The sequence below is a fragment of the Pinus tabuliformis genome, chromosome 4_1, assembly GCF_031772625.1.
Source record: "Pinus tabuliformis cultivar Carrire ecotype Pingquan chromosome 4_1, CPIR1, whole genome shotgun sequence".
Lineage (NCBI taxonomy): Eukaryota > Viridiplantae > Streptophyta > Pinopsida > Pinales > Pinaceae > Pinus > Pinus tabuliformis.
In genome coordinates this window covers 803,916,586-803,931,552 of record NC_142303.1, presented here as the reverse complement: position 1 = coordinate 803,931,552, position 14,967 = coordinate 803,916,586, and the positions used below count along the sequence as shown (strand labels likewise).

The following is a 14,967-nucleotide window of genomic DNA, read 5'->3' as shown; positions in this document are numbered from 1 at the left end:
ATTCCACAACTCAAAACTGCAATAAGGTCTATCACAAGCCCTACTGATCAGGTGCTCAGAATTACTTCATACCTGAATGATTGGATAGAGTTCGTCGCTAGGATTCCAATGTCGCGAACGGTTAAAAAAATCGACATCGTATGCAAAAGTTAGTGCTTCTGAAAGTTTGGTAAAAAAAGTCAAAGTCAAAGTTTGACTAGGGTTGACTGGATGCCCAGTCAACATGCAGAGAAGATTCTCTAGTTTCAGCTAGTGACAAGTGTCATCTTCAAATTCGCTAGTTTGGCTTTAAGGTGGAATTTGATTTTTTAATTTATTTTTTTATTATTATATATATTATATATATTTTATATATTAATTAAATATGAATCACATTAAAACAAAGTCTGAATAACCAATGGCATGTGTTATATATATTGAATAGCATATTACATGTTAAATGACATTAACCCAAAGTTTCGGGGGTGTATTAAAAAAAAGTAATGGGAGAAGGCGGGTTTGAACCCGTGACCTTCCCCTCGGATTCCATATGCCAAAACATTAAGCCACAAACCATACATTAAAAAGTGTGTAATTGTAATTTTAAACGAATAATTTTAGCCGCCAATAGGAGAGAAGGGAGCCAGCCCCCTCTCCATGCGACCTCAACCACGTGACCAAGGGCCAACCATTAAGCACGATTAGTGCGCCCTAATGATGATTAGCATTTAATTAAATTGTTGATTAAGTTGGTAGAAATTATGGCGGAGCCACCAAATCCAGAATTGCCATCGAACTCGGCGGACTTAACTGGTAGTTCTCTAGATTTAGCGGAGGTTTTCTAGGAAAAACTGTTTGAGCCATAACTTACTCAATTCTCAGCCAAATTTTGAAAATGAATAGTCATTTTTGGCTAATTGGCATGCTAGGAACTCATTGGAGTAGGTTTCAAAGGCATAAGAGGTCATCTACAGGTGTTTTTGGTCACTTGAAGATTTTTGAAGCTAAGGGCCAACAAGAGTTGGAGGCCAATCCCAGAGCAGATGATAATCAAATTGAGTAAAAAATAGTCATTTCTGATAGATTTGAATGTTTTAAACTCATTGGAACACTTTCCAAGAGCATTTGATGCATGTAACAACAATTTGAGCACTATTGAAGCTAATACAAAGGCCCACACTATGGAGCTGGACCAAGGAGATGTAGCCCATGAGGGGTGAAATCCTTCAACAAAAATTTGTGTATTGAGCTTTGTTATTTGTGATTGCTGTGTTTTTATATGTTGCTGTTTAGCCATTTAAATTCATGCTTTTAAGTTCACACAAAACACTAAATTTCATCAAGTTATATGAATCAACAATTACATGCTCATGGATAAACTCTTTATGGATAAGCAAACCAAAGCATAGAAAAATTTATATCTCGAAATGATATTAGCACAACATTAACTAGCAATCAATTTTAGATCACCGACCAAAACCCCTGAGCTGTAAAGGCACCCCCTTGATATAAAATGGCGAGAACATAAAATATACACACAGATTTTTCTCTTGGAACCCAAAACCAGGAAAACCAAATTAATTTTTCATCATATTCCTTTCAATGTTAAAATACATTATATACATGTCGAAGCATTCATAAACCCCTATCCATTAACCCTCATTTTGAACATAACCATAGTTCCTTGACCATATCTACAAAATACCATGGGAAAAACCATCATGTGTAAAGCCATGTGCAAAACCATCATGTGAAAAACCATGCGCAAAACCATGTGCAAAACCATGCGCAAAACCATGTGTGGGTCTGTCCAACCATCCTCGTGCAAAGAATATAACACATACCCAACAACATATAGTATATATATTTTAAAAAAGCACTACCACTATTATACCAAACACAACTATTTCATAAATGCTACAATTAGACCACTTACAACATACTTATGGAAACTTGAACCCATGCAATTGAGAACAAATTGTTCACCAAATCATTGAAGTTAAGATCCTTTCATAGGGAAACATGTAGATTAATGTATAAATAACACATGCATTTTTTTTCAACTTGTAATCATTAATATAGGCTTATTTAAGTTCAAAAGTTAGAGAAAATTTTATTGTCTTTTAGTATTAAGATACGAAATAAGAGAAATTTTAATTAAATGAAATAAATTCTATATATATATATATATATATATATATATATAAAATTAAATAATTTAAAAAAATAATTAAATAATATTTTTAAGAGATTTAATTTTTTTTTTAGTAAAATTAAATCAAAATATTCTATATCACATTACTAAGCCATGATATTGTAATAAAACGTATTCAGATGTTAAGAATCTCCATGGTAAAGTGAGGATGAATCTCCATGGTTAAGAATCTTATTACATGTTTTTTTAAATGTATATATATGCTTAGCTCATATATTAATTCCAAGGAATGCTTTAAAAGTACACCCATTCATGGTCAATCCAAAGCCCCATGGACATTAACTATTGGTAACGTATTAACATATAAAGTATAATAATTATTGTAAAAATTATAAATATAAATTTCATTTAGATAAAGAATTTTTTTTGGATAAATTTAAAAATATATAGTAAAATTAAATAAAAATAAATTATATAATAAATCTATACATTTTAAGAAAACAATAAATAATTAATGTATGAATAAGGGGAGTTAAGAGTGGAGGGGTTATTCTTCACCTTGATGAAACGATTGAGTTAACATTCTCATGGGGCTTAGGACAAAGATATAAAAATCAAGGTGAAGCATATGCCCTTTAATAGGGACTAATGCTTTCTCAAGAAAGAAATACTACAAGCCTTTTTATAATAGGAGATTTGCAAGTGATTATAAGCAGCGAGGAAAGGGACCCCCCTAAAGAAAGTAGATTAAAAGCTCTCATCGAAATTTTTTGAGCCTCCCAAAAAAATATTAATTCTATGAATTCCACCATGCAATGAGGCAAAATAATGAATGGACAAATAAACTAGCTAAAGAAGGATCCACTTTAGAACAAGGCATCCTTAGACTTAACGGGCAATTGTTAATTAAACATATATCTTAGCATTTAATCAAACATGTTTGACAAGACAAGTGTTGGTTGTCAATTTTTTTGGCATGCAACAAACATGATAACCACGAGAGGCAAAGGGATTGAAGGGTTGGAGAGGAAGTTTGCTGCAATGTGCAAAAAGAACAAAGTGTGTGCAAAACATATGCATTTGAGGACCTCAAGATCGTCACTAATGAATCAATCATACATGAAGACATAGGTGGGGGTATCAAGCACATTTGGCATGTACAAAGGAGGATGGACATGCGAGGAAAGGGGATAAAACAATTGGAGAGGCAAGCTGACCCAACATGTTATAAGATAAGACTGCATGGGGAGTTTACGGGTCATTCAATAAGTGAGTACCAGTTGGTGAGCGAGAAGTACACCACTCTGTGCCTTATGCGAGCTAGAATGACCCTGGGAGTCCAACAACATGAGAAGCTAGAGGGAGTGGGTGTAAGGATGATGCCAACTACAATCATAACACATGAATCTACCAATTTAGGGCAAGAGCTAGGTAATGAAGGAAAGAGTTGGGATGGAGGGAAGCTAACAAGAAGGCAATATGAAAACGATATTTTCCATGAGGCTGTGACTATAACGTATGTGACTCTAAATGAGGAATATAATTCATGAGAACGATTCAATTTGCTAATCCCCACTATCCAAGCACAAGGGGATAACTCTATCATTACTCTGGTTATCTGGTGGAACAAGGGTTTCAGAGGTATGAGGGGTTTGGGCTACATGACCAACAAAGTAGGTAGAAGTGAAGGTTCACTATGGTATTCAAAAGGGATTTGAGCAAAATTACATCATAGGGTCATAATATTTCGTGGATTATTGCTGATACAGGCTTTGTAATCAACATGCCATGTACTAATAATACAAAGGTGAGGAAACTCATGTAACTTATTTCCCAAATTCAAGAAGAAATTGACACTCTCCATCTAAGCCACAACCAGTTGGTATCAAGCCGAACAACTATTATTGAGTTACTAGTTGATTAGAGGACTAGGATGTAAAGAAATGAAGATGAATTAACTAGTTTGCACCAACAAATTAAGGGCATTTAGGCAACAATGGCTATAGGGTATCAAGACTTATTTGCTTGAGCAAGGATTCCATTATAGTTGCTCAAATTGTCCCTAATCTCAATGCTGCAACATTGCTTTAGAAGGAGAATCGAGGACAGAACAAAGATGCACCATGTATGAACACATAAGTGATGCCTTACAAATATTGCTATATTTTGTATGTCCTTTGGAAATTATAAATAACTTGTTATAGTGAATAATGTTGAATTGAACTGAAAATTTCGAATATTAAGAACATAATGGAAATTATAGTAATAGATAGAAATACACTCCAAGAACGGGAACTTTTTTGCATCCAATGTAACTACTATGCCCTCAACACATATTTTGATTAATATAATTTTCTTATTTTGGTTTTGAAAAATAAAATTAATGTATGAATGAGATATGTTTTATTAATTAGAAAGAAATACATTGAAATTTATTTGATCCATTTAATATACATTCTAAATTTAAAATTAATTCCTTTTTTGTAAGTTTCAAAATTTTATTGATCAATTTGAGAGATACATCCATGTACAACCATAACTACTGCTTTTGCTGCCATAGTCTACCACTAGGTAAACTAGACCAGTGTTAGAAAAGTATAGCTTTAGTCCAAAAAACAACATATAACTGATAATGGTTGAGCCATTTCCTAAGCATGCTACTAACATTAGTTATTCTTATGTAGCACAAATATATAATCTTATCAAATTTGCAGTAGTGTTGCTTGTATACCATATTGACAAGAATCATAAAATTGTCCATAAGAGAAACCTTGCCAAAAAATTTGTGAGACATATTGAAGCTCATGTAGAAGTAGAGACATCGATTAGACCCATTGGAGTACTTGGTGATGTTAGGCCCTTGCCATGAGAAAGTATGGACTCAATTCAGGCTAGCCGAAGAGCCATATCTTGCTGCTCAAGTGACATATCTCGATGCTTAGCCTAGATAACATCGAGTTGGAGAGATATTTCTCCCTTCACTTCATTTTGTCTCAACAAGACTTTTCCTAGGAGAAATTTGATATGCCAATAGAGCTTGATAATGCAAAAATATCGAATTTGTCACTTGTGGGTATGACCAAGGTCAGGAACCCACTTAGTGATAGAGTTAAAAATTTCAACATCTAAAAATTCATCTTTTTCATCCATAGTTATTGTTGTTTCATTATCAAGTTAAAATTGGATATGGTCTAGGGTCTACATGTGGAATCACTGGGAAATAGAGTGGGCACACTGGCGGCCTCAAGTGTTGCCCTTAACCCTTTAGAAGAGCCTCTATGGCTTCTGGAGCATTACCAAGGCATAGGGCCCAAAAAAGAAAGAACATAACTTATATGGGTTTCCAAGTACCACCAAGGGGAATGAGTCTCAAACGAAATGATGAGGTGGGAGAAGGGAGGAATTAGACTCACATAAACACAGAACGGGGTGGCAGATTGGGTATAGTGTAGGGTGGCCTTAAAGAGTGGCAGTGACCAAATATATGAAGGGGAGGAAGATGCTAGAGCCACTTCACGAAGGTTGACACCGAACCAAGATAGAGACAAAGAGGAACAGGAAATGAAAACCATTTATGCAATGTTACAGCCAAATCGAACGAAAAAACCAAGTGTATGTAGAATCAAAGGAGTGGTATACTAGAACCCATGCATATTTGGACTAGTTGATGGCTTAGATAGTAGACAAGATGAGACTTTCATGATTACTGTTCAAGTTCAAACTCACCACAATTACCATAGGTTTTTGCATCCCTTTTTATTTGTTCTACAATTTTTTGGTCCACATTTTAGCAACACTAATTTAGAGCCCCCGTGAACTATCGATCCTTCTATGCTATCTAACTATGGCCAAGTATTGAGCTTTGTGGGCGAGGATAGGTCAAGGGGACTTGGTCCAACCCCCTAAGAGATGGAGGAAACAACAACGTAAAGTAAGAAAGTAGTCTAAGAGGTGGCAATTTTCCATAGAAGCATAGCGGAAATGGTGTTCTAGACTTCCTCGTTGTTCATAATGAAATTACTGAGTGATTGTAGGGTCTTCGTTAAACTACACATCCTCTGGAATGAATGCACCATGGAGTGATTGACATCCTTCATCATGAATTAGTGTGTGAGATAGGTGGAGGGTGGGATGCATTAGGGGAATTTTGAGGTCTAAAATGGGCCTCCTAATGAAATTATAAAATAATAGTGGAAATAATAAAAAAAGATTAGATTACATCATCAAATTTTAAAGGGAAACAAGAAAAAACTATTTTTTCAACTCATATTTTCAACTTATCTCCCTATGGCTTTACTCAAATTTTGAGTGGCAACACTCGTTGAATGCATTATTTGATTCCTCATCCAAGGAGTACCCATGTTACATACTCTTGATGGACCCTGCTACACGAAAAATGAGAAATTCATGAAAAACGTGATTGCAATAAGGTTTTTTCATATATTTCTCATTTTTAGGCTAGAAGGGTCCATCGAAAGTATGCAACATGGGTACTCCTTGGATGATGAATTAAATTTTGTATCCAACGAGTACTCCCACGTGCAATTTGAGTAAAACCTTAGGGATATAAGTGGAAAATAGGAGTTGAAAAAGTAGTTTTATTATTTTATTATTTTTTAATATTTTTACTCATTTACTCCAAAAATGGTGAATCATTTGGTTGACATCATCATCTTGAATCCTGTTGGTTCCTATAAAGTTTATTTTGGTTGTACATTTTTCTTAGGCCTATTTTAGACCTCAAAATTCCCCTAATGGTCACGCATCCCCACTTTGTTCACGGGGGTGATAATGGTGGGCTTGTTCCCCCTCCCCTATGATGTTTAGTTGCATTCATCACCATATTCAAGGAGAAATTTAAAATTATTGAAAAATTTATACCAATTTTAAAAATGAAATGTACTATAGTTAAAGAATTTGCTCATTAAATTAACCTTTTGTTAAGTATATAAATTAGTGGAACCATTAAATTAATTTTGTGTTAAATGCTTTCATCAAAACACATCATGGGGCATCTCACATTGCCAAGATTAAAAAAAACAGAAAAAATAACTAAATTGTAATTGTATTTTAAATTATTATTATTACTAATTATAAAAATAATTAATATATGAGATAAATGTGTATACATTTTAAAAAACATGTAACAAGATTCTTAAATATGGAGATTCACCCAAACTTCAACATAGAGATTCTTAGCTTGTAAATAGACTTTGTTAAGATATCATGGGCCAATTATACCATGGCTAACTAATATCACACGTTCATAAATCATGATTCATGTTCATATGACCTTTTTTTAATTAATCAATTTAGAAAAAACAAACTACCTTTGAGATAAATTTTAGCCTTTAATCGTTGACTACTTCTAAGAATATTTAAGAATATTTTATGGAAATTAAATCCTACCATCCATCTTCCCTGATTGGGGTGTGTACTGGATCTATGACGCATTCACCCTAATTAATGCTGGGTACCTCGAAGGACAAAATCACCACCTTCCACATGCGTGACAAGGCTGGTAGGGTTTCCTCATGCATGAGGGAAGATAACATCATCGCAGGTGGTGCTAAGGGGAGCCATTCAAGGCATAGGCATCTGTTGGTTTGCATGCAGTGTTTCAGAGGCGAGTCTCAGGTCCTAGCTCAAAGGGAGTTGGCAAACAGTGTTAACTGCTGCGGAGAAAAACCGTGTTATGAAACCAGCTCACAAAAAGATAGAAAAGATAGATCAACACCTTAGAAATAAGCCTCTTCGAGGGGGCAACCTCCTTTACATTACACAAATGAACAATTCTTAGATGATTCAAATGACAAAACCTCCTTTCTATATATATAGGAGTCTACGGGGTCACAATATAACCAAGTCGACCTAACAATAATAATATAAAGGCACAAAAATAACAATAGAGGGATTCTAATCAAAGAGATATAGAACAGTCGGTGAAGGAGCGCGTTGGTAAGGCGCTCTGTAAGCAAATGTCACTGGTTCTAGTCTCGCCGATACCAAAAATCTAGCATGGTTTCTGCTGGTGCGGCTCAAGCCGAGTGCGATCCCAGGGTGACTTTGATGGCTTAGATGCCCCTGAGTCATGTCCTCTCAGCCACAGGGCAAGCGTGATTTTTAGGATTCACCCACTTATCAACAAAAAAAAGAACAATAGAGGGATTCTATGGGGCACAATAATAAAAATATGGGGACAATAGGGGCACAATAATAACAATAAGGGATACAATGACAATAGTCATGGGGGGATCACTAATATTATAGGGACCTAACATGCCTCTCTCCTTCCAAAAAGTGTTGTCCTCAACACTTGAGCAGTTCTGGATGCTTCTGTATAAAATTCTCATCCTCCCATGTGGAATCTTCAACGGGTAAGTTCTTCCACTTGATGAGATACTCTGAAATTGATCTATTTCGTAGTTGTCCAGTTCTTGTTTCTTTGACTGCTTCAGGTTCCAATATGATTTTTCCTTCCTCATCAAGTTCTGGCAATATTGTCTGAATTAGAAGCTTGTCACCTATAACCTTCTTTAAGCATGAAACATGGAAAACTGGGTGTACTTGAGAAGCTGCAGGAAGCTCCAATTTGTATGCCATAGTATCTATCTTTTGCAACACCTTGTACAGACCATAATACTTTGGTGATAATTTGTTATCCTTCTTAGCTTGCTTGAGGGAAATTTGTTTATATGGCTATAGCTGTAGGAATACCCAATCACCTACATCAAAACTTCTTTCGCTGCGATGTTGATCTGCCTGCTGTTTCATTCTATTCTGTGCCAAAGTGAGGTTATCCTTTAAGAGTTGGAGAACTTGTTGCTGATGCTCGATGTGATCTTCCACTGCTTGAACCTTAGAATTTTCTCTTAAATATGATGTGATGGATGGTGGATGATATACATAAAGTGCCATAAATGAGGTCATTTTTGTTGCAGTATGGAAGGAAGTGTTATACCACCATTCAGCCAGAGGCAACCATTTGACCCATTGTGTCTGTTTATCAGATACAAAGCAACGAAGATATCCTTCCAAACATTTGTTTACTATCTCAGTTTGCCCATCAGATTGAGGATGATAAGATGAGCTATGAGCTAATTGAGTACCAAGACAAGAAAATAATTCTGTCCAAAAATTTCCAGTGAAAATGGGATCTCTATCACTTACAATAATCTTTGGCTTTCCATTTTCTTTCTTCGGGCATCAGTTACCGATAATAATGCTTCACTATGCCCTTTGAATTCCTTCAAACTAATTTTTCAAACCAAGCTTATGCAAAAATTTTAAAAATACACACCTTTTTTCACTTGTAGGAGCTCGATATTGAATCTGATGTACCTCTGTAATTTTGGATCTCCTAGTTCTGAAATCGCGACCTGCAGTGGCACTCTGCATCCTCTTTCCAATGCCATTACTCTGATCAAAATTGGATTCTCTAAGAAAGACTTATGTCAAATCTCCCACGGTGACCTGATTATAGACTAGTTTAGTAGAACGAACTTGTACGACGTGCCGCGTGTCACTGTTTCGACCTTAGTACCTAAAACTGATACATAGAAAACTAGAGGTCGTTCTCTTTCTGAAACTTCCTATGAGATTTCAATCTGATGCTTAAATTAAAAGTTGTGACGATTTTCCCCAGGTCACCTGTTTGGAATGTAATTCGGGAGTTTGCAAAAACACCAACTTCCTCAGACCATATCTCTGCAAATATAGCGAGAAAAGCTTTGAAATTTGGACTCGAAGTTTAGAACTATTTCGGCCCAACTGGGTTTTTGTTTTAGCTTCTAAAACATCGCAGAAAAAAGTTATAGCGAAAATGGCACGATGACCTGTTTGGAGCAGCGAAACCCTAGAATCCAAATCTCTGATACCAAATGTTATGAAACGAGTTGACAAAAAGATAGAAAAGATAGATCAACGCTTATAAGCCTCTTTGAGGGGGCAACCTCCTTTACATTACACAAATGAACAATTCTTAGATGATTCAAATGACAAAACCTCCTTTATATATATAGGAGTCTATGAGGTCACAATATAACCAAGCCGACCTAACAATAATAATATAAAGGCATAGAAATAACAATAGAGGGATTCTATGGGGCACAATAATAACAATATGGGGACAATAGGGGCACAATAATAATGGGGGGATCACTAATATTATAGGGACCTAACAGACTGACACTAGTGTGCCTTCAACCCTCCTTAGAGTTGGTTATCGGGTATGTAGTCCGCTACCTTTCCTTTTTATCCATGAAGAGAGTCTTTTGGGTAAAAGAATTGGGTTGACCTTGTTGGAAGTCGTGGGGATTGGAGGGTCTGCGTCCTGTCTTGACAATGCATGTGTCTCTTTGGTGGACAAATTATGGTAATTGGGTTGGTAATGCTCCTGTTTCTATTATGTTTCGCATCTGGCTGTCCCAAAGGGGATTAATGTAGGGCTTCCTCACAGTAGCAGACCCCATGGCTTCGTATCTATCCAGGTTAGACCTAGTTTAGCTCTAGGGCAGTCCAGTGAAGTCTCGGACTTATGGTTGCTAGAATTTTGAGTCGAGTCGGGGCGGGTTGGTGTTGGGTAAGCCGGTGTGGGGGGACTATGCTACTATCGAGACACCCTGGATGCCCAGTGGGAGAAAACCTTTGGGCCCTTTCCCTGTGAGTCAGTCTGTGTTGAGTCTGCCCCTTAAAAATGAAGGTCATAGTGGTCGTCAGCCCCATAGGGTTTACATTAACAGGTTGGTGTCTGATTATTGGTCTCGGTGTAAGGTGATGGAACCCTTGCCTATTTCGAGGAACACTATTAAATTTTTTTCGTGAAGAAAGGAAGGCCGCTAAGACCCATGTTCTGGTTTTACGGTTGTTTGTTGGTCTCTAGAAAGGTGGGCAGGTTGGTAATAAGACCCAAAATCCAGGCTGCTATGGGTTTGGTATACCACATGCGAGTACTCAGTCATACATACCCTTAGATCGCAAAACGGTAGCCATGGCTCGTGCGATTGCTCGAACCCGAATCCCTGCCCCACGAGGCCATGGCAGGAAGAACACGGCAAGAAGGAAGTCGGCCAATCTAGTGCACCCAATGGCAAACCTAGAGGCAAAAAGCCTACTACGAACATCATCAACGATGCTGCAGAAGCCTACCACGGAAGTACAACTGAGGAAATAAGACAATTGATTGAGGAATGGGAGGCGGATCTGAACCGTCAAGCAAGTTTAATGGAAATTGATGCTGAGGAGTGGCGGATCTTGGTGCTCGATCCTGCGCAGACTCGAGGCCGTGTAACCCAGTTTAAACATACATTATTTATTTATTGATCTATGAAAGGGATTCTGGGCAAAGCCCTCGAACATATATCTATGAGCATGGCCACCGTAGTGCAGGATTTCTCGAACTATAAGCAAGACTTCCAGAAACTCCAGTTCCAAATGTAGAAGCAGGATGGGCGCCTTCGACACATAGAAAAGCGCCTACCTTGCATCCTTTCTCCGACAGAACTCCCGGGGCCTACTACAAAAGACACATCAACGGTGGAATCTGCCTCAGTTGAGGAACCTAAATAATTATTTGATGCCTCTTTCTAAAGTTTTTGATGTTGTTTACAAGTATGCAGATAACTTTTACTTTTCAATGTTTAGATAGTTATGCCATTAGGCAAGTAAATGGTAGGATAAGCATATACATAGAATCATATATTGCGTGGATAGACATACTTAAAACTTATTGTTTTTGGATGGCATACCATGCCGTTAGGTGGCCAACATACTTGGTTTTCCATAGGGCAATTTGAGGCTACCTAATTATCTTTAAAATTGGTTGTAATTTGCTATTAAATTAATAGAAAAAGGAGGTATTACCAAGCTTAAGAAAAAAAATCATACCATCCATCTAATAATTATTAATACTTAAATTAATTTGTTGAAAATACTATTCTAAAATGGACATCCCTTGCATAATTATAAACCAACCTAAATCCATTTTAATTACTGATCTACTAAGCACCTGGAGGGATCAAATCAATTTCACTTTAAAAGAGGTTTGCATCTCAAGAGATTTGATCCCTCTAGGTGTTGGCTAGCTTAAGAGGGATCTCGACGGTACCATGAGTCATTTTTATTTTTACTATTATTTTATTTTTACAAGGTTATTTTTATTTTTATTTTATTTTGACCAAATTAAAATGTTTAGTTTACATTACATTACATCTCTACCATGCTGAACTTTATTTTATTTTATTTTGACCAAGTTAAAATGTTTACCTTACATAGGTTACCACATCACTACTATATTGAATTAAGCCCAATAAAAAAAAAATAATTATAATTTTTTTTAATTATTATTAATTTAAATATAAATTTATTAGATATTAAAAAAATTAAATAATTAATAAATTTAATCTGATTTATATTTAATAAATTTAAAATTAACCAAAAAGCGCTTAATAATTAAGAGCATGTGTTTCCCCTTAAAAATGTCACGGCTTCAAAAACAAAGAGATAAAATATATATGCATTCTTAGACTAACCATTATTAAATAATAATAATAAATATTTAAACATTCAGATGTATTTTCTTTTAAGAAAAAGAAATGTCTTTGTTTATCAGCGATGTTATCTGGTCAGGAACTGAGTAACAAAATTTATGGAGGGGAGCGTTAGGTACTCAATGCTTTGTTTCATATTTTCCAACGAGATGTCAAGCTCTTGTGCGATTATGTGTTTCTGAAACAGTTCGTCTTTGTTCAATGTAATCTAATCACAAGATTGTTGAAAAACCCATTCAACCTTATGTGTTTCTGAAACAGTTCGTCTTCGTTTATCCACAATGTAATCTAACCATAAGATTGTTGAAAAACCCATTCAACCTTGGGAATGTAAGATATGGAGAAACGCCATAGCCAATGCGCTCACAGGACCAGAGGCTCCAGAAATGAGAAGCAACAGAGATGCAGGGACGCTTAACGATATCAACGCCAAAGAAGCAATGGCAACGCTTGGTCTAGTGTTAATCACCTTGTTCTGCAACCATCCCATGGCTTCACACACATCTGAAGCATAAGTAAGAGACCAATCCTTTTCCCATTTCATCCAGTGTTGTGGAGGAGCGTAGTTTCTTTCCTGCCTTCTCAGCTCCTGGATCCGTTTTCTTAACACTATTAACTCCGCGTCCAGGCTGCTTGGACCACCTGCAAAGAATATTTTAAAATTACCGTTAACCCTAGTTTGAATTTTGTGTTCACATTCATTTATGGAAACTCAACCGATTCAAAAAGTTTATGAAATGTGTTTCAATAAATGGATAAATTCAAACCCTAAATTTCAATTGTATTTTTTCTGGCCATGGTGAAGAATGTTTTTTTACCTATGTTTAAATTTTGGCCAGTGATAAGATGAGCTAGGATGCATTGATAAATACAAGAACTTCACTCTAACCATTAGGCTAAGAGAGGGGTTTAGTGATAAGATGAGCTAGGATGCATTGATAAATACAAGAACTTCACTCTAACCATTAGGCTAAGAGAGGGGTTAATTTTTTTCCTCAAGAAAAATTGAGCCAAGTGATTGTTATCTAGATTGATTTCTTTTCTCGGAAAAAAATTGAGCTAAACTACTGTTATCTTCTCCACCCATATTTAAATTCGGGTCAATGACATAATGAGCTATAATGCATTAATAAATACAGAAATACTATCTTCTCTATCCATATTCAAATCCGCACTAGTAACATGATGAGCAACAAACTCACCCTAACCCTAACACTAAGAGAAAAACTCATTTCTTTCCTCGAGAAAACTTCAAACCCTAAATAAAATTGAAGTTTGAATATATTCATTCTGTTTTATTCAAAAACCAAATTCCATCTTAATAAATTCATTTTCAAATTCAATTAATGGAATTGGACTCTTCTTGCATTCCAGTAATTGAATTTCTTACAGAAAACCAAGATATTTAGAACAAAATTATCATGATCAAAGTTTCATCAACAAAAACTATACTGTAACTGCAACAAAATTTCTATCAAGTTTGCCAAAATTTCTACTGATTAACTACTCTCTCATGGATGGAAACCAGAAAGCAACAAAATTATACCTGGCCCAAATTTGTTGCCCCCAGAATCGGCAGCCTTTACAGTGGCTCTTCTTTTGATAATTTGAGTCTGGAAATTTTGTGACTTACCCTGTAATCTTCCTATCTTTGTTTCCAGAGGCAATAGACCGCACAGAGTTGCTGCATGCATAGCCTCGCCAGCTTTAGCCATTGGAGTAGAGAGCCGTACATCCATTGTTGTTGTTAAGCTGTGAACATTGCGTTGCAGTAAAAATCCCAATATATTGGACACTTCGATTGTATGATACAACACTTTGTCAGAGCTGCTAAGAATCACGATGCCTTGAAGCGGCGAAAGTAAGTAACGTATATGTAAGGTACCAGGTTGCTTGCGTGCAATGGAGTGGGGAAGTGAATCAGGATTTCTATTCCCACCACGCTACGAAACTCGATGATGTGTAGGAGGATCCACGAAACTACGGCGCTCGGTAATGTGTCGGAGGATCCAAGAAACTGCGGCCCTGTTATGCACGCGTACTTTACACGGGACTCAACCGTTTCCATTTTCAGCCTATTATTCTAACTTAGAGAAGGTTCAATCTTTTTGTAAGGGAATTTTATTTTGGCTGAGATTTTTAATATTGAGTGGCTTTATTTATATAATTTAAATGATTTAGGGGTTATTGGTTTGAATTTATTTATATATTTTAAAATAATTTTATTAAATTAAACTTTACCTATATTATTTTAAAATTATTTTATTAAATTAAACTTTACCTACG

The 14,967-nt window shown here is 36.0% G+C and overlaps 1 protein-coding gene across 2 annotated transcripts; it reads right to left on the bottom strand.

Annotated features, from left to right (window-relative positions):
- Positions 1–12,705: 12,705 nt before the first annotated feature.
- LOC149178654 (uncharacterized) lies at positions 12,706–14,542 on the bottom strand. Of its 2 annotated transcripts, none has more exons than XM_089423686.1 (2): positions 14,315–14,542; positions 12,706–13,323 (listed from the first exon to the last, which is right to left on the bottom strand). In XM_089423686.1, the coding sequence occupies exons 1-2, from the start codon at positions 14,418–14,420 to the stop codon at positions 12,998–13,000; spliced, it is 432 nt and encodes a 143-aa protein (XP_089279812.1). In that variant the 5' UTR covers positions 14,421–14,542; the 3' UTR covers positions 12,706–12,997. The 2 variants fall into 2 exon arrangements, with proteins under 2 accessions (XP_089279812.1, XP_089279813.1); XM_089423687.1 differs by having other exon boundaries at positions 12,722–13,323; positions 14,228–14,540.
- Positions 14,543–14,967: the final 425 nt, after the last annotated feature.

Coding starts and splice junctions, on each gene's coding strand:
- LOC149178654 (XM_089423687.1), bottom strand. CDS start 14,420: ATGGATGTACGGCTCTCTACTCCAATGGCTAAAGCTGGCGAGGCTATG. Junction 13,324..14,227: donor GGGCAACAAATTTGGGCCAG/GTATAATTTTGT, acceptor TATTCTTTGCAG/GTGGTCCAAGCAGCCTGGAC.